The sequence below is a fragment of the Bombus terrestris genome, chromosome 12 (assembly GCF_910591885.1).
Source record: "Bombus terrestris chromosome 12, iyBomTerr1.2, whole genome shotgun sequence".
NCBI lineage: Eukaryota > Metazoa > Arthropoda > Insecta > Hymenoptera > Apidae > Bombus > Bombus terrestris.
In genome coordinates this window covers 10,273,035-10,294,441 of record NC_063280.1, presented here as the reverse complement: position 1 = coordinate 10,294,441, position 21,407 = coordinate 10,273,035, and the positions used below count along the sequence as shown (strand labels likewise).

General features: G+C 38.2%; 1 protein-coding gene across 5 annotated transcripts in view; it reads left to right on the top strand.

The window, feature by feature from the left end:
* Positions 1 to 21,407, top strand: part of LOC100648878 — a 141,632-nt gene that overhangs the window by 95,273 nt on the left and 24,952 nt on the right. For 4 of the 5 annotated variants that reach the window (XM_012314829.3, XM_012314830.3, XM_020865886.2 and 1 more), the window contains 2 exons: positions 392 to 634; positions 896 to 1,126. In XM_012314829.3, the coding sequence (XP_012170219.1) occupies positions 994 to 1,126 (133 nt within the window). In that variant the 5' untranslated portion in view covers positions 392 to 634; positions 896 to 993. Of the gene's footprint in view, positions 1 to 391; positions 635 to 895; positions 1,127 to 12,534; positions 12,686 to 21,407 lie in introns of those variants that run through there. The other variant, XM_048410990.1, reaches the window with a different exon arrangement.

Genomic DNA, 21,407 nt, shown 5'->3' with positions numbered 1-21,407 from the left:
TGTTCGATATTCAGTCGGCTGCTACTTCTTGTTTGTTCTAATTTAATTGCTCAGCCCCAAGTTCGCCAGAATCGCGTTAGGAAGTTCATCTCGGACTGTTTTACGCGTGTTCTTCGCAGTTTCTGCATGAGTTCGCCGGTGTATGGTGAATCGAGCCATACAAAATCCAAGCTTGATCGACTTCATCCACATATGAATATTTCGATTAGCGAGTAATTACCTAACTTCTAAGAATTAAAAAAATTAACCCTAGAATGGTACACTGGGATCTTCCATGAAAAATACTGGTATTACTTACCGTATTGGAAAATAATTAATTATAATCTCGGTTGTTGTAATTATTAAATAATTTCGATAGAAAATCTAACGATTGTATTTGATCGATTTGTAGAATGGACCATGAAGGAGTGCAGTGTGAGCTGGTAGTAGACGAGCGATCGTCCTCTCGGTTAGTGCCTGGACGGTCATCAACGGGATTCTACAACGCTGAATCGTTCACCCTGCAGGTGTTGCGCACGGCAGGTACGAAGTCGACAGGTGCAATAATCGGGGTTGACCCGGTTGTTGCCGCCGGGGCGGCGATGCGACGATGAGCTCGTTGAGGATTCAGCTATCCCTCTACACCCGACCAGAGGTTAGTATCGATATTACTTGCTCTATATCCCTGTAATATTTATAGACAATTGGTTGTTTAAAGACAGTTTTACGTAATTTTTGTATTATTCGTGGTTTGCTCTTATTTAGAGAATTTTTCTATATTATCGTTCCGCGGAAAGTTTAATATTTTTATTTGTTATAAATTTGTTATAATTTCTTCTATTATACAACCATTTGCCCCGTGAAAAGTTGAAGCGAATTATTCTGCAAAGCGAAATTCCATGTAATATTTTCGTAGCCCCGAGTAGTAGCAAGGCCGGGTCGCCTCACAAGCTGTCGTAAGGTCGAGCACAGAGGAGCGGAAGCTGGTTCAAGGCCGATATTAGTTGCTTGGCCATGGACCTCGAGGCGAGGAACGGGACCGGCGGTAACGACGACGAGGAATACACGAATATTTACTTCATCGTTGGGGATCGTAGGGAGACGGTCACCTACAAAGCGGATCAGGTCACCGACATGGAGCTTAAGGGCAAGTCTATTTAATTAATTCTTTCAGTATAATCTCATTTTCGACATCTCGAAATATTTTCGTCCAAGTCACATTTCATTTTCATTCCATTCTTGATTTTTATCACTTTATCTTTAGCGAATTACGTCGAGAAGATGAAAAGTTACTTCAGTCATGTTCTTTGATTTACCGAAGTTTCGTTTATTTTACGAAATAAGATTACAGTTAGCACGATAGGATTCTGAAAAGGGGTTGATTTTAAATTTCAATTCGAAATCTTCATCTTTTTCTTAATATCATAAATGCAGGTTCAAAGCATCGTATAAAGATTGAAAAGATTGATCGTAATTCTAGAGACCCTTTAAGAATCAAGTTTCTTGATATTTACGATCGAGATATTGCTGTTGATCTCTTAAAATCGACAAGCTAACGACGAGTTCTCTGAAGAGTATTGCAAAGCAAAGAAACATTTCACGAAGAGATTCGATGGCCATCGGTTTGGCCGATTGGAGCTTTCCATTCGAAGCTGACGACTGCCATCGAGGCATTCATCCTCTCGATAAAGATTGAGATTGCTCGATGCAGCTCTACGAATATTCGATATTCCTCGAATCTAACCAATTATCGATTAGGTACGTTCTTCCCAAGGCGGAGCAAATTCTGAATGAAACCTTCCCTCAACGTTGTCCGCCCACCTTTTCAACTCAACGACCGATACGAAGGGAACCCTATAAGCACTACCGAAATTATGTTTGCACGCATCTCAAACCGTGACCTATCGACCGGACAATGCCTCCTGAAAATAACCTGCGAGGATCTAACTTGTCAATCAAGTCTGTTTCACCCTCACTTGTGCGTCAAACGAAATAGCAAACAAGAGTTTATGTTCGCTTTCTTGTTCGAGCCGATACTTAGAGGGAAATTTTGAGGATGCTGCGTAAGATGTTGGGAAGCTTTATGGAATGTATAAATATTTGAGCTTCTTACGTTTGAAGAATCTAGAGACAACGAACAGCTTTGGTTTTTCTTATGTTTCAGCCTGAGATTTATTTATATTGTTATTATCAATTTTATTGCATTTTATATTATCATTTATTATACTATTCATTTTGTTTATCTTTTAAAATCAAGTTCAATATTTACGATATAAATGCTTTATATCTGTCGTTACGTAATAAAGAAATATCAAGGTCAAACACACGTGAAAAGGTTAGAATCGCACAAGTTGGCAAATACTACTTTATCCGGTAACTATATTTACTACGAACTGGGTAAGGAATGCAATTTCCGGTCTTATGAACGTTTTAAAATACCTTACTTCGCCTTGAAGATGCCAAGCTGGAACTGCAACGTAGCAAACTTAATTATTTATAGTAAAGAGTTTTAATATTACTTGGGTCCCCTTTAAACAGTATTCCCCTTCGATATTGTTACTTGAGGCCGCTATAAATTCAATGGATGGGAAAACCTTTCAGAAAATGCAAGGACTTCCAAGTAAACTAAGGGAGTTCTTCTACACAAGATTGCTTGATTTTTCCCAACGGAGACTCGTATGAATAGATATATCTTGCCTGAAGAATTTCAAAGGCATCGAAAAAATACACTTCACCTTCTACATTTCATATTAAACCTACATCTACTCCAAAGATGAAAATCAAAGGAGAGAGAGAGAGATAACCTTTGTCAGGCAGTTCGATAATGTTGCCGTAATAAAATCCAACTTAGGAAATAAGCGTGCACTTTAAATCGTATATCTATATGGCAGATTACTATTAAATTTATCTCGGGGAAATAATTCATGTTCAGAAACTTTTCCTTAATGTATTACGCAACGTAATTTCAAACTTCAATGTAACTCGACCTGTTCTTAACGTTTCCTGAAATGGTTTTCGAATCGCCTGGTAACTATTCCTCGTATTTTTCTCATTAACGTTGCATTCTCTTTGCAAAATTCGTTTCATCGCAAAGCGGCGACGTTCGTTTCCTTTTGCGATCTTGCGAAACTCATTTCTCTGGTTAATGGAAATTATGAAGTTTTCTGTAACGATGTCAGAAGCCGCACGTACCAGGAATTTCGTTAATTTCACAAGCATTTCCTTGGTTGTCGCGCGATCGTTGTTGCCGACATTCGCCTAAAGCTTTTGAAACGATCTATGATAGTTGCTGGCGTGCTTCGTCTTCTATTCCCTGAACTATGAAAATTAACTCGGCACAAGTGCATCACCGAGGTCGATTTCTTGGTAGTTCGCTCATTGCCATCTTAATCTACTTAAACCACGCGCAACTTTATGCGGCAACCAGCTATACACTCACACACAGCTACCAAAGGTAATAGATCGTCTTAATCGTCAAACTGTTATACTATTTTCCTTGCGCCTATGAAATTCATATTTTGACTGTCTGATCAGTGTCGTCTTGATCTATCGATCACGCTTAGTGATTAAAAGTGCATTTAGGACAAGCTAGTCGGTGGTATGGTATGAAAACGATACAGACTGTCGAAAAATATGTGGAGCATATCTATGGTTTTAAAAAGCTAGTTTAATAATACAATAAGTTCTTGCAAACGCGAGTGGAAATAACGTTTGTTTCTAATGTCTGATCGGATACTTCAGTTGGATATCGGGGGAAGTTTTTCCAGCATAAAATCTAATAATTTTCTTTCGTAATATTCTTCGTGGTTGATATTCATCGATCACGAATCAGGTCGGGGAATTGAGTACGCTTTCACCGAAATGGAAAGAAGCAGTTACATTTTAAAAAGCAAAGATTACCTTGAAGTCTCGGAGGCACACCCACGTAGATAGAATTTGTGAGAATCGTAAAATATCTCCCTTGAAACGAAGCAAGTATTAGTTGAAACATTTTTTGAAATAATCAATAGTTCGAGAGATAATCGAGTATAAATTAAATGAACAATCTGTGTACGATATAAAATACATATTACGCTCCTTTAATCATCATTATTGATAAAAATGCTCGTTTACATCTTAATTTTACTAAAGTAAGAGAAGAACGATATTTATCGACGTACTTCGCGTATCACAGTGTTCTCGAGTGTCTGACCATTTACGCCTCGATCTACTTGAGCCGCGGCCGAATCAACGTAACGCAGCTCGGTTCGCAGACCTGACGATATTTCAAACTTGCTTAATTAAACAGTGTTTCGTTGTTCTGTTTAAAATGGTTTGCCGTAATTGCCGCATTACGAATTGCGACGAGCGAACTCGTGTCAAAGTGCATCGCGTAATTAGGGATGATAATACGATTACAATTTATGCTGGCTTGCAAGCCGGTTAGTGGAAATTGCCGCACGGCGCCGTCATGTCATTACGAGGAGCTGGAGGCATCTCAAAGGGACGTACGCGAAACAGAGTGGCTCGTGTCAATGCCACAAGAAGTCTTTGTGCCCCTGTATACCGTAATTCTTCTCGTCGTGCCTCAGCCTTGTCCTCGAACTCGTGACAGACAATCTTGAAAGGAAACGGCTTGAAAGAAAACCCTCTATCGATTTCCTCTTCTATGCATTCCATGAACATTCCGGGAATATGTCTCGTGTAAACGTACGCGAACACGACTAATCAATAAATTCTGCTCTGCACGAAAGTCTCGTAGTTTTTCTCAAACACCTCCCTTGAGCGTAGGAGAAAATGGAAAGTAGAAAAGATTTTAGGAAAAATTGGATTATAGGTTGGTAGATGTATGCTGTAGAAGTACGATAATATATATGTCGGAGATGGAGAGACACCGGAGCCTTCCCGTCGAAACCGGGGAAAAAACCCCTAATATCGTAGTTTGGATTCCATCATAGCCGTAGTTAAACAATCACCGTCCTTCAGCCCGATTGTAATTATCTGCAATCTATGAGAATGAGTTTGGGTTCGAGGTGACAACCAGTCACCGAACATAGCCGCGGTCAAGGGACGAACATTTTTCTAGCAAATAGGATTTCATAATAAAGAAATAGTTGTAACGGCACTCGACAGTAAGCATACTAACGGTTTCTGTCTCGTGGCCCATCATACGCAGACCCTATTCTATGGGTAGATCGATTGCCGGTTGTCGAGATATATTCGCAAAACATCTGCAGCCAGCCTAATGACCCATCATGAACCTTAAACCTTAATTAACGAAAATAGGCAAACAGTCTTTTTCCGCAAATGACACTTCCGAAGACTAACCAATTTAACAATAACGGCAATTTCCCTCACTCTCCGAACGAAGACTTGTCTCCACGAATATAAAAGGCCTGGGGCCACGAGAGAGCAGAGCAGTTTTTCCGAAACAGCGTGACAGTGAGAGCTTCGAGTACGACTAAGGTATCATTTCGACGGAGTGCTTAATTCGCGTGCTAACTGAGAGTGCCACCTAGGAGTTGCCAACGAGTAAAGGGTAAAAGAGTCCCGTTGACCGCGGATTCGTTATCGGACCTAAGACTATTGTCATTCGCATCGCGAGTACCTAACCGCCGCGGTTTATTTGTCAAACCTCGCATCTCCATACTTGTGCCAATAAACTCTGGATCGTACCTTGACAATGGCTAATACTGGCGAAGATCGATTACCTGCCCACACCTCCGATCCTACTGGCTCTCCGACATCTAAAAGGCAGTGAAATTGTAAAATGTTATTTTTGCATGTTTATGCGTTCCTTTCAGAAGACACAAACATTATCGTTCATTTATGAATAATACGGCGAACCAAGAGCGTCGTGGAAGATTCTTTGAGAGCAGAACTGATTGTTTTTGAACAGAATTTAAACCTCTTTGCTGAATATTATTCTACTGAATTTTCCACGTTAAACATTTCATTCGAAATTGACTTTAATTTCGAGGTTGAAACGCGGAACATAATTCTCATGCAAATATCCCTGCGCAATCAATTTTGAACCTCATCGAAATCCCTTTAATCCACGTATTCTCTTTCCGCCTAAATTCCACCGAATCCGGCCTAATTGCGATCCCATTTTTATTCCGGTAGAAGTATCTCATCTAAATGGCTATCATTTCGTATTTCCTTCTCTGTCGTTCGCTGATGTCGTTTCCACGACGATTCACGAATAGCTCGTTCCTACACCCACGACTCTGTAATAGACTGATCATTTGGTCGATTCCTATCCCTTTTGTCGCATCATCCCCTCCGATATAAAATTCACGAGAGACGAGTTCGCGGCGCCGATATATTCTTCCTTCTAGTTAATTAGAAAGCTTTTCAACGAGATCGCTGGCCGTGCCGCGAAAAAATATGCCGACGATGCCCTGACGAGAATCGATATCGTTCGTAGGGTAAATTGACCCTTATTGTCTGGCCGTCGTCACGAAATTTCCGCTCTCTGCAATGAACTACTAAAAATAGCCTGCCGGTGGTTAGATCGAACATCATATCTGGTTTTAAATTTAGTTTAAATTTGACTTGAGTACTTTTAAGACGAATTCAACTGAATTTCCTCTTGAACTGTTTGCTTATGAAAACTTTCCCATCAATCGTCGGTGTATTGGAGATTCCATCGTTATACGAGTTTTAAATTATTTATTTTCAGGCTAAGGATAAAGAGAAAGACTTTCAGTCGGAGTTAGAACACGAGAATGCCTTAAAGTATTCACGCGCGTTCCGTTCGTGGATCTCTGCCTCGAGTTTTCAAATTTCTTAATTCTTAAAGTTACAGCGAGTATTACGCGTAACAGCTTGAGAAGTATTTTTAATTTCTAAAACTTCTTCGGTTCTTACCATTGGAGTAATAAGATCATATTTAATTTTATTCTTCTCGTATTTACAGAGGTAATTGGAGTTTTAGGATACAATTCAGTGAACAGATAAATTCGGAATTACACCCGCCATAAGATGAAACATAATTCCTGCCAATAAATAACTAATGACATGGTTAATTGCATTGTTATATCGGTTGAATAAATCGGTCGTCGAGCAGTCAGTATCGTAATCGTAATTTCGTTGTAATTGCCAGCTTGCCAAATTATTGTTTCATCGATACGACAATCTACTTGCAGTATCGATGAGCACTGAAATGCATGTTCAATCATATCCACTTTCGTTTATAACCTATTAAAAAAAAGAGAGAGAAATCCAATATGTAAATATTAAAAGCGGATATAAAAGGAGAAATCCATTATTCCGGATCAATATACTTTCGTATCTTAATAACACGTTGTTCAATTAAAATTATTCGTGCTTCTTGTGATAATTAAGGAAACCGTATCGCGGCTATATCATACTTTCAACCGAACAATTATCACGGAAAAGCTCGTCTCTCTTCACGGTTTTAATGAGTCTGACAAACAACTGGACCCTCGTGGTTATGTCAAGTTGTCTTTTTCATGCTCCAGCCTCGGGAAATTTATTTTCACGCTTCATTGTTCCGCTCGTTAACAAATTTCTGGATTAGAACGATTTGTGGCGTATGACGTAAACTACGAACAAAGCTAAATGGAAATCGTAGGGGGAAAAATAGGAAAAGCGATTTAGAATGGAATTTTGACCAAAATTTTGATCCCCGTGATATTCAGTATATTTTTTATTGTTTACAAAAATGTTTAAGCTCGTGCATTTTTAAAATGCTTAGAGTTGCTTATAAAACACTAAGAAATTTATATGTATGTACGTTATGTTTGTTGTATAAATTATTCGAGATTTTTGAGTGATTCAATCGTAAATGAGTAACATGAAAATGAAAAAGTGGGCAAAAATGTACTTATCTTCTTTCGTGCGCTCTTGAAATACAAACTTTTCTCAGTCGAAAACAAGGAGGATTTACACGGAAACGGAATCCACATGCGCATAATCTGATATATCCATGCTTTTTTATATGCGATGCATGCTTTGTACAGATAATTCCACGTAATTAGCGCTCGAAATCGTCGGTCCGTTGGAGAAAAGCGTTCGAGCGATTTTCTTTTCAGTCGTCTAGACGATTACGACTCTTGCCGATTTAGCTGGAACATCGAAGCGTTCGCGAGAACGCTTGCGTATTTTACGATAATGGAGTAATTCGATCCCTGAACGTGTACGTACGAAGAACAACTTGCTCGTTTCAGCCCGCTATGGATTTAGTGCGTGTATACACACTATGAAAGCTGTACTAAATCAAAATGCGATTGTTTGCGTTACGCTATTCGCATTAATATAACACGCACTCAGCGGATAGATAATTGCGATCTACGTCGATGTTGATGGAATTTACGGCGTTTAATAGAGGCGGGTTTGGTTGAAATTGGATAAGAATTTCCGATCATTGCCACGTTTTTTCCATGGCCGTGGAATCCAGAATGTTTTCTTTCAATTTTTACGTTTTCCTTGCTTTTTCCTTTTATAAAGTGGCCGTTGATAGCTAGTGGTCTTTAGCGTTGACTTTAATTAACTTTTTCGCCTGACCGTAAGATGGAATTTTCAAGATTACGCGGTAATTAGGTTCCATAATAAACAGGTTCGTACAGATTTGAAATATGATTAGTTTTTGAACGATAATAATTTTCAACCGTGTCTCTTTCGTTCCCCGTGTAAAGTTCGCTAGAATTTCGTACCGCATCGAAACGTATGGCGCACAGCCGAACAATTACGAGTTTGGGGGCGGTTCTTACGACCGCATGAATTTGCATATTCACCCTCGTCTAGACGGCACTGGAAATGCTAACGTTCGTTAAATACAGCACCACGCCAAAGCTTCGCATCACTTGCCAAAAGCAATTGCTCTGAAATGGACATTAAAGTGCTTATTTGGTATTTCGAATTTTGTCATATTTAGAACGATTAAGACAAATTGAGCGAAACTAACGCGCGAGAATATATAAAATATTAAAAAATCAGTACTCGTTATAATATTCAATATATCTAAAAAATCAGCTTCTACTTCTTTATACAATGCGACATGTTTCATTTTTATCGTATGGCCACTCGGATAGATGGTGTAATTTCTGTACAGTACTGTATGACAAGGCATATGCGGTTTTCGTGCGTTTATGCGGTTAATTGGTACAACAAACCGTGTCTATATGTGCAAATGTATCGATTAGAGGTGAGGCTGGCCTCGTATAACCCCACCTCGAAATCAATCAGACCGAACCTACGAGGATCCTTTACCACGACCTCGAGCACATTCGATACATGCCGAGAGTATGGCAAGATCGAAGATGTTTTTTTTTGTACCTTTCTCGTTTCAAGAATAGATCCTAACCGAAAGACTTCTAGTTAATTAGAATCAGCCGGAATCGATGGTTGCTTAGGGAAAAAAGTTTTACGATAATTTGTCTTGTTCACTTTTTATTAGACTGTTTGACTTTCTAATCAATATGCGATAAGTATTATTTATTTTTTTTTTTCCTAAGCTGAAGTTTCTTACGATGATTGATATAAGATCTGATATGTGACGTTTGAAGAAAGTGTTTCAAGTTTAATTAACTTAGTTCAATATTTGTGTGTTACGTCTAGTTTTTCCACTTCTGATAATGACGATAATAATGTGATAATACTGTGTCACGGACTCATGGATACACGAACAATTTAGAAAGATTAGATAAGATGAGATACGAATGTTACTAATGATGAAAAGAAGCAGACTGAGTAACTGGCAGATAGATAAGTAGTTTCCTCGAGAAATGGCACGTGGCGAGAGGTTAGTATATTTATGATTTTTGATCAATAACGACCAGTTTTTCTTACGCTGTCTCCACTTTAATAGAATCGATCGTAATATTCTATTTAAAATATATCAAATAAATAAAATTATGCAATGTTACAACGTAATACTAGAAGGTGTAATATTAGATGAAAGGATTAAAATATATCAAATAAATAAGGACAGAAAATATGCTTTTTCTCGGAAATTTTCTTATTCCGAATTTCATACGACGTGCATGAAATTTGAAAAATATTATCGCCACTCTATTGTACGCTTCTCCGTTCTCCGTGTAATCCTTCATCGTATAAAGTGCATCGATACGTAGCTCATAGTCTTAGAATTCATGTTCAGGGCTTTGAAATGAATTTCTATTCCCCGTGAATCAGCATGGTCTTTAATGATGGGACACTGTGAAAAACGCGCGAAGAGCAAGCAGTGTTTTGCGATTTATGAAAACATTATTAGTTTGACATTTCTGCAATATTCTGTCACGGCGTCTCGGCTGTCAGCTTCGTGGTCGAATGCCGTGTTTCCATTTTAAAACCGCGCACAGCTGTATTTCCAATCGGCTTTGCGACTGTTCAATCTCATAATCGGACATTTTTCCCCTCAGTCCGTGAACATTTTCCTTTATTTCCCCGCGTGTTTCAGCGTCGCGTAAAAAATGCAAGAGGATTCCTCCACGAAGAATCATAAAGTTTAACCTACTTGGAATATTAATTTTGTTTCTTGCTTGCTGGCGATTAAACTCGTCCAGACAGTCGTAAATATAATTACGGCGTTTAAGTGCGACAGAATCAAATAGATTTACGCGCTCGTGGCAATGGTCGTAGTAAATTATTCATACGTTAGATAAAATAGAGGGAACGAACTAAGAACGAACCGTTACGTCAAAATGGATGAGAAAAAGTTTGCTTCGAAAATTTAGATTATGCTTCGTCCGATAGTAACGACTTTATTTTATTTTATCTCGATAGAGGTTGTGTCTTTTCCACAGAACCGTTCGAAAAGTTAGGTAGCCTTTAAAGAAATAAACCAGGAGTAAAAACAGTTATAGTATATCCAAAGTCTAAAGCTTTCATACCGTGGTTATAAAGTTTCCTTCTTAAGTCTCTTTCTAAACTTTCCTCCTCCAAGTTTCCACATACCGCTCGTGTTCGTAGATATCTTAAACCTTAGCTCTCAGAAGCTGTGCACGTATTCCTGGAATTTTTATTTCCTCATCAACGTGTTCACGCGTCGCTCACAAATCTTTCTACTTTTAGACAAATGGGTATTACAATATTTTAAAATAACATAAAAACTAAGCCATCAACCATTTTGAATCTAGAAATGTCGTTCAATAACGGCGACGCATCGAAAGAAATATCTAAGAGAAATTTTATGGAAACTGTATAAAAATCGTTCTTCGTAGGAGTAAAAATATGTTTCTTGGAAAACGAGATTTAACAAGAAAACTACTGATCTCTGATATAGGTATACTTAGGTATATTACGTATAGATTAATTAATTGAAATAATTGTAGTAATAAGGATGATAATCGTAATAATTGAAGTAATTGAAATAATATTTATACAACGTTTTACTATGCTCTTCAAACACCTCTATGGACTGTATTCGTATTTTTATAAAAACGAAGTAATCGGTAAGTCGATTTTGCAGTGTGACAGTCTAGTCCATTGGAAAGTCCCGGAAGCAAGCTCTCGACTGTCGACAATTTCGGTGCACTCGATTTCCGGTCAGAATCGTGGAAAGTTAGTTCGCGCTTCGAGCGAAAATCGACAATGATTGCGCGTCGTACTGGATTTTACCTGCGGTCAGGATGTTTCAAGTCCACGTGGAATTTAAGCATCCTAAAAAAAGATTTACAGGAAACGAAATTTTAACTTGAAATCGTTCAACAAACTTTTGATCGATGATGTTCTCGGGAACAGGATTTTTGTATATTTTTCGTGAATCGAGAGAAGAAATGGAAAATATCTTGCACCACATTTTAATAGTTCAAACACGTTATAAAAATGCTTCGAGTTTTAGAATCGTTTCAGAAATCCAAAGCATAATGCGATGTTATTATCAGATTAGGTGACCCTCTTCATTTACGCTGCTTCCTGACAGATTCTGGGAGGAGAAGTTGACGTCTCGGTCATCAATTTCGTATAACTTTATACGTAATTAATGCATGCTATCTCCATGTGTCTTAACGAAGTGAACTTTTCATGCACTGCCTCAGTGTATAAACATAGTTACGCGATTGAACCACAAGACATCGATCAGTTACTCGACTTGGGTCCTGCATTAGTCGTTCGTGTGAATTTTACCAAGCTTGTCGATATTCCTCGGTCACGAACAAAATTATCATTTCCCGAATTTCGTCAAATCTCGATTCGAGGATCACGATAAGCACAATTTTTACTTTTCACCATCTGGCACAACGACCGATTAATTTGAATGAAATCGGTGAGATCGACGTACGACGGCACAGTTTCTCTGTAGTGTTGGCTAATTACAGGGTCGTTAAGCGTACACGGAGGATGTAGCCAATCCATCTATACGTTTATTTTCTAATTCGTCGACGTATAATAAAAAGTAATAGTAGCACCGGGACCCGTAGGAACTCTCGAGCGATGCTTTCCGACCGCAATGGCTTCCTACACCTCGTACCAATGATATTGGCCTCAACAAAATAATGAATAAATTGAGCGTGGGTCACAATAAAAATATAATCGTCCGCCGTACATCCATGATTCACGTTTCATTATCCTATTAGAGCCAATGGACGGTCGGAAGATAGCTCTCCCCCTTCTTTCGTTCTGTATATGTGCCACCACGTTCGTTTCGTTTCGTACGGAGCCGCGTCGTGTGAGCCTGGACAAACCAAGCCGAGAAGATCTGTCGCTCGCGCAAAACCTCTCGCGCGTTCAATCGTGCAAGCAGTCGAGCGAAAGAGAGAAGGTAGGAAGACCACTTTGATTTCCATCGGTGTAACATAAGTTTCTCGAGCTCTGTTCGTCAACGCCACGAGGCAACTGGGGTGGTGGTGGTTAGCTAGGAGCGGGCAGAGGGTCGAAGATGGAGCTGAGATATTTTTCTGCGATAGCTTTATTAAATATGGCGAGTGGCGTCGAGCGAGACCCATTCCGACGAACGACGAGAACGTTCGTTTTTAGAGCAATTTAACCTCGTTTCAGGTGAATCATCGACTCGCGTGCTTTGCATCGTTTCTACACAGGCATGTGCACGACGTCGTCGATCGGTAATTCGACGTTCGTTCGTTGTTTCATAGGCATTGGGTGGGTGGATGGTTAAAGGATGGCCAATAATTTATGGAATCGACGATTCGTTCGGAAACGCTCTCTTCCGCATTTCTTCTCCCTTACCTTATCTTCCGTACTTTGCGTGTGGTCGAATAAATCTCGAGTACTCGAGAACAGGCTCTCAAAAATATTGAAAAGAGGCACACAACGCGAAATGTTTTCTCTTTTCCCTTCCTTTCTTTCTTTCTTCCGTTCTTTCAATATGAAATGTGATTGTCGAAGGAAAACTGAATGGAGGAGAATTTATATGCAGGTTAGTGGATGTTCCTTTATTGCGGAGGATCGCAAACCACTTCCTAAGTCGCTTAACCCCGAGGAGAGCGTTCGCAAAGCTACGTTCGCAAAAAGGAACACAGGCTTTCAAAGTTTTAGGAATGCAATTCTACCGATGCAATAGCAAATTCGAATTACAACTGGTCAAAACAAGTTTAAATAAGTTGTATTGGGAATTATTTCGCCGGGTTGTTTCTGGCCAGCCGCAAGCATTCGCGTATTTTAAACGTACCGTGCTCGATACCGAATTTTAACTTATCTAACTCGTCGCGTTCTTCCTCTGTAACCTTCGAATAGAAAAGTAAACGACGCCGCCGTTACTTTCAGTGGTGATCGAGGCTCGAAACGATCGGTCGTATCTGTAAAGTCCAAAGCGAAAAGGGTTCCGCGACGATTCTACGAACAGCCCCACCTCCGCGCTCAATTAAAAGAATTTACTCGGCAAACGATCGCGCATGCCGCGTTCAATAAAAGCCGACCGGGACGATTTTTATAGTTTGTCCAGCGCACACCATCTCCTCCACCTTCGACCATTGCTCGCTATCCTCCCCACTATTCAAACTTAAGACTCTATTATTCCCGACGTCGCTGCTCCAGCTAATATTTGGCTTGGTAATTTCGACAAGTGTAATCGACAGTATGGTCGGTCGCTTTTCTCATTTGGAAAACTTTCCTGTGTCCAAATTGCTTTAACTTCGAACGTGACGTGACGTGACTTCGTACAATGCTCTATTATGGGGCTTCGAGGGCCGTTTAGGCGGTAACTCAGCATGGCATACTATATTCTTTCAATCTCTTATTGGGCATAGAAATGAATTAATTGGGCGTCGAATCAGGTATACGTAGCGTTTAAAAAGTTTATATGGGAAGAGAAAATTAAAATGTGCGTTACGTTGATCGATGGGGTGGTGTTTTGCTTAAAAATATTGTCGTATAGTTGGAAAAGAGTTTGAAGATACGAATATATACGTAGAGTAGAAAATTTATGGACATACGTGTGTAGTATGTACTCGAACGTTAAAAGCAATTTATCGAGTGGAAGAGAAATGTATTGTAGATTTGCAACGATAAATTTTATCGACGACAGATATTTCACTGTCACGTGAGAAATCTCTTTAGTAGAAGATTTAAATCTACTTTAGAGAGACGAAAGCTTAGATAAAAAAGCTATTACGCTCAGTTAAATAAGAATAACCATCTATCATTATGTATTAAAATGCCATGGAATGTAATTTAATAGTCATTTATTGCCAACGATCATATAGAAACTATTATTTCTTTGTAAATCGATTATTTTAAGATAATCCACTTCCTATAGTATCTTTTTTATTGTTACTTCATAATTACGAAAACAGTGATTTTAATCTTTTTTCATATTTTAATCTATTTGATACGATTGAAAGAAACAGATATCTTTTATTTCACTCGGAGAAACAAATTTATATATTGTTAAGTTAAAAAGTTAACATTCGCGTGAAAGAATGAAAGATTGCGATAATTCATAAATCGTAAGCGACAAATATCTATCTAATTTTTCCCCGTGACGTTTTGAATATCAACCGATGAATTTCAGGAATGTCCAGCTGTCAAAGAAACACAGTCTCAAAAAAGTTAATCAACTCGATTCAACCGGGTACGCACAGAGGTATCCTTTGATGGCTTGTCCGGGAAATTTTAACAGAATCGCCAGCAGGCTGGCCAACAACTAATAAACCGGTCACTGTTTCTATCGTTTCCGCGAATCGTTCATTCCACCCCTTTTCACTGGCCCGGAGGGTTTTATATACCCATGGGACAAGCATTCCAGATCGTGAAGAAATGGGGACATTGTCACGTAAATTTACGAGAAGGGACGACTTATCAAATTCATGACAGCGATAATTGAACGATGAAATTTCTTGAAATTTGTGAGAATTTTCATCGTAGTATTTATAGAAGGGTAAAAAGATTGTTGTATAAAGCAATTTCAATATCAAAATAAAATTATAGACAAATGGTCCACTGTTCATAAGTATCCGAATTATTTAGTATTTATTACTATTTTATTATTTACTATATATATGTCGGGGATGAAAGAACATCGAGGCCTTTCTTTTGGAATTTTTGGGAAGATCCCCAGTACTTTAGTCTAGACTTTTTATTATGGCTGTATAATGCAACTTAAATAGTAAAACTTAGAAGTAGCTGTCTATGATTTAATCCGATTATGTTTGCTCGAGATTTGACAGTAGGCTTGGCCTCGAAATGACACATCGGATCGCTAAACGTAGCCACGGTCACGGGATAGACATTTTTACCTAACAGAGGTATGGAGTAGTTGTATAGCTCTCCTTAAAAGTATAGTTGATCCAAGGGGTACAGAGAGGTACAGAGAAGAGGGCACTTCCACTTGGACTGAGAGGAGTAAATTGAGTTCTACTTATACTGTGGACTTTGAATTAGACTTTGGAAGAAAGCGCATTTACTATCCCATTGACCGTGCATTCGTTATTGAACCTAAGATCATAGTCATTAGGATCTCGAGTATCTAACGGTTATTTGTCAAGTTCTATAATAATCATATTTGTACCAGTAAATATCATCTATATTATATAACAACAATGACTAATCCAATCGAAGATTCGTTACACGCCCCTAACATTAACATTAACATTATTATATTGTATTAACATTAAAATTCCTTCGCAGTCACAGTAATAATCACAATCAGCCGAATTTCTCAGTTCCACGTTTCTAACATAAAAAGAAGATATTCAGCTATTACAAACTAAATTCTTTTTTATTATTTCGTGTGATTTTTATATAGTCGGATTGTCGAATACACGGAATACCGTTATTCTCTCTCGTATAGCATTCTGAAAACATTTGGGTTAATCAGCCGAAAAAGATGGAAATTGGGTACTCACGATTGCGGATTAGTTGATGATTAATTTCGAGATTCCATTCGTTTGTTATGCACACGTTGAAAGGAGTATTTTTTGTTAAAATATACTTTCATCACGACGCTGGTATAATATGATTTCTGTTTTTAGACTTGGCTTTCAATCCGGAAGAGAATAGTCGCGTCATAAATATTGTTCGCGCCACGCTATGAACAATTTCAGTTTAATTAGCGATCTCCATTCAGATGCACGCGTGGGCGTGGGTACGCGAGCTACAACTCGTATCGTGTTCTCGTATTCCGTGCGGACTCTGTGCACTACGTTGCTCCTCGCGTATTTAGAACAAGTGTACAGGAAGTTTATGTATATTGGAACAACACGAATCTTGAAATTTTCTTCCGTTTTACCATGCGTTTTTTCCCCCTCGGGATATCTTCTGATATTTAATTATTTTCATCGCTTTTAACCGTTTTATTGTAAATTCGTTATTTCATTCGCATCGCGTGTGCCTTATTGTCTGAAGTACCAAGTACGGATTTTTACAATTATACCGGAAAATACTTGGAACTGTTTAGAAAAGATTTACATTGTCCCAAGGTTCTAATAATTCAATATGATTCTTCGATATGCATGGTTTTTATCTAAAATTTCCTCGTAACGCGATGTGTCTCCATAACATCGAACAACGAGATAAGCCGTTTTCCATGTTTTCCCCATTGCAGTCAGGGTATTGTTCCCCTCTAACAAGGGGTTGCTTTTTTTCACGGAACGAATAACCGGAACGATTCGCCGTAAAGAGAGCGCTTTTACGATCGTTGAGAACACAGAAGCATTTTCTATGACGTTTTTCAAATTGCTGGATCGAACGAGGGTGAAAGTTGAAATAAAATATAGCTGAAATTTTTTTCTCATTCCATTGTCATCTCGCCGTCGATAAGTATTTTTTCGTTTGAGTTTCGACGATCATAACAGATTACTGCGCCCTTTAATTTTTTAAAGGGGGTGCTGTTTTTAAAATTCTACTTTTTTCATTGGAATTTGTTGAGTTCATACAATGCGAAAGGAAATTTCATCAAAACAGCTTGATCGTAACTTTTATATTATTTTCCTTTTCCATTTTTTCCTGTTTTTATCTCTTCTTTTGACGTTTCTCTTCCTGTTTCTTTTTGGTTCTTCTTTTGTGCGCGTTAATTAGAATAATAAGAATTGCTTGAAGAACAGCATTCGTTGGAAAATGTATTTTTTATTCTTAGAATCAGATTTCATCTAATCGCTGTTGATTTATACGTTTTCTGAAATTAGATTAAATGCTATTTATACGGATTTATATGGAAGAGTAGTTTGGGGAAAAAGATTATGAGAATATTTGTTGAAAAATGACTTTCTTGGAATGTATTATTTACATTCTTTCGCGCATCAAAAGAGAGACACGGTATACAATTTCTCCTTTTCCATGATAAGCGTAAATTGTCGAATGAATGCGAAGGAAAGATAAGAGAATGAATTATTGATAAACGTACCTCTCTCATCGGCTTCTTCGATTAATTGCTTTCGTTGATGTCGATCGTTCCTGTAATTAGAAGTTACGAGGCAGAAGTTTTCAAGAAAGGTGGAAGGGCGTAATTTCTGGAAAATGTAAACCGGAGGTTTTCTTTACAAAGAATTCTTACTAATTAGCTCGTGTAAGCATGCTGTGCACAAGGTTCGCTCGAGGCGGTAAATCTTGCTTTACTGCAGCAACTTATATTTTAAAATAATTAACAAATATAAATAATTTATTACAACAAATTAAATAATTTATATTTATTTATTAAATTATTTATTTATTATTTTTATATACAAATATAAATAATTTATAATTTATTAATTTATTGCCAATTATTATATATATATGTATATCATAGAAAATGAAAATAAATTTTGATTTATTTCACGCTGATACAGTTATATGAATGAATAAAAATTAAATCTAATAAAGCAGATATCGTACTGCCTTAATATCTTTTTTAAACTTGTAAGAACATAAAATTAGAAATAATTTGACTCGCACATTTTAAACTAAAAATATTTCTCACTTCTCCGTAAATGTTTTAGTCGTAGATGAAAATTAATGTATAACACGTGCTGTCCTGGAAGGGACAAAATTTCCGAAGCAAAGACACCCATCTGTTTCATGTAACATTTCATTACGTCGTTTGAACGTGCTTCGGAAAATTCGCGCCATAGAAGTTTAATTAAAATCGGCAGGTGGTGTGTTTTTTTTAATATTCCTGCTTATGTTCGTGAAACGAACGTCAGTCTTTCGTAAGAACGGAAAGAGCAACAGCTGAATTTTATAAATGATCTTTATACGATATTCGCTAGGAAACTCATTTTTCATGGGGAATCATGAATCTTCTTGCGGAACACGAGGGAGATTAAGCTCGCGTTTTGTCGAATCGATAACTGGAACGACGACGGGGAAACTTTTACCGTTCTTTCTGTTTTTTAAGCAACTGCCGGATACCATTAACGCTCTTGTCTTTTTTTGTCGCCATCTGAAAGCTACACGACTTCTTGCTCTTTACCTTCTTTGCGATAGTAGCATTAGACACTTTAACGTCAAATAGCATGCACTTTGCATACTTCACAGCTTCCTCGCTAGAGTTTAATAATTTCGCGTGAAAGTAGAATCTAACGAAATCGTAAAATTCGTGTGTTCTCTAGCATATAAATAGATTTCAAGTAGGATTTTTATATTTAATGTACAATAGCGCGTATAATTAATTGGTACAGACTGGATATTTTTTTAATAAAAAAAAAGCATGATTCTTTGCTTAATCGTTTCACAACGTAACTTTCCCATGGGAAGTTTAAATACATCGTAGAGAGAAAGATGTCCGATAACTTTCAACGACTTTTCAACCTGTACGTTGATGCAACATTTATCCGATACATTAACAGGACACGAATAGCAAGTCTAGTTGTTGTTTCTAGGAACGTTAAAATTCGTTTATCATGCCGAGAATTAATGTTTGCCGCGTTATAAAATACACAAATTGCATGTGAATTTCGTTCTAGGCAAGAAAATTCTCACACTTGAATTACGAAGCAACTCCGGTTTTAATAAACTGGATAATGTCAAAATATATCTCTGCCTTTAATAAACCGAACGCGGTTAAATTATATTTATCTGTCTTTCCAATTACGGATCTTAATATCCAATAAATCAACGATTTCTCTCTCAACTTCCACTTTAGATCAACATTTTACACGCTATATTGACTCAACAGGAACTGCAATTCGAAACAAGAAACATTTATCATCACCTGAAGCAATCTCTGTCGTAGCGCAAAACACACAGACTGCGCGTGAAGTTTCTTTTACGCAACAAATTTTGCACACTTGAATTACGAAGCAACTTCGAAACGCGTCTTCCGGGGGTAATTTCACGGAGGAGTAGAATCGTGCCGTTTAAACTCGACAAGTCGATTATCCGCTTGTTCAGCGATAGAGCTCGCGAGCAATTATTCAGTTGCCCCTGTCGCTCGATAATCGTTGCTTATTATTTGCAACTGAAAACGAAGCGCGTTGCGTATCGGTTTATTGCACGGTATAAATCTACATTAGAACGCGCACACCTACGAAACCGATGATTAATTGTCGTCGAGGCCGCGTTCTCTCGCTGCCCATTAGTCATTGGCAAACGTGTTAATCCTCTATAATACAGAGACGAGGATATTTTTCAGTTTCTGTCTCCGTGTATGCATGAGCGTTTTAGTTGGCCGATGCTTTAGCTCACGATTCTGAAAGCAGTGTCTCGTGAAACTAAGAAACGCCGGTGTCATGTTGTTAAATGGTAATTTCATTTGCTCCGGCATGTGATTTATGCACCGGTTGCTAGCCGTTGATGTTAGTTAATCAAGATTCGTCGGTTCGTTCTATGTTAAATTTATGAAATTCAACGATGTTGCTACGAACAAGTTGTCCGAGGTTCGGCACACGGAACCGGTTAATTCTATTGATATTAATCTCTGTGGTTAGGTGTTACGAGATTAGCGGATCCCTCGATAGTAAGTATACGCTTGGCCGAGTTCCATAGAATCGAGAGTATCGGAAGCTTTCAGTGGAGCGGATTGATCGGTCGATTTAAGATGATGGAAGGATTTTGGCAGCTTTAATGGCCGTTGATTGTCTATTGGTATCGTTGACGTACACAATGGCCATCTGAACGCTTATGATTGAATAATCGTTAATAATAATTATTTTGAAGCAAGAAAAATCACACGTACCGAACAGAAAATAACTGTATCCGCAACTTTTCTCGTGCTTCTGTTTCTTTGCTCAAGTTTCGAAACAAAGGGATGGCTACAGACAGAAAACCTGGCAGTAAATCATCTGTGGTCCAGGACAGATTTGCAACGCGTGGCGTTGTACAAACAACTCGCGTGGGTCTATTTCCGTCTGCGACGAACGGGCCGAGTATCACACTGCCACGAACAATAAACAGCCTTTCGGGGAAAGTGGATGGAAACGAACGCGTGACAGTGCTCATTCCGGCATTGTATCCGTAATTGCGTCGACATAATGCACGCGTTAGGTCGAGTTACGCGCAACTGTGCAGCCCGCGTCCACGATGAATAAAACATGCACTTATAAAATGTCGTTACGCTCGATATCACCGAAAGGATATAACGCTTCGAGCCGTGCCATTTGAATAATGAATTCACGGCCGGTTAGTATGGTTTCCCGTAGAATTTTTTAACGCCGCGCTATTTGTTTCTCCGTGAATCTGTCAAATGCACGGAAGATGGTTTATCCCAGGTAGAGATTTAATAGTCGAAATGATCGTTCCTTTTTTTTTTTTTTTTTTTTTTTTTTTTATGACAGACAATAGATATTTGCTGGCATAACTCTATTATGTTACGTATACTTGATTGAATCCAAAAATATTTCGCCCGTTTACAAATTTAATCAGCAAACTATATTCGAACGTACGTACGCGACACGCTGCGCTCAAACGTATTAAGCTTTTACAAACTTCGTTAGCACTACGTTAAAATTGCAAATACATCGGAATATTGCGATATATTTGCCAAATTTATTTACCGAAAAATAATTCGAAATGATCGAACATCGATGTAAAACTTTATGCTTTTCACGTTCAACGTTGAAACAATGAAATATTGAAATTTCAGAATATTTACTCGTACCGTGACATAGTTA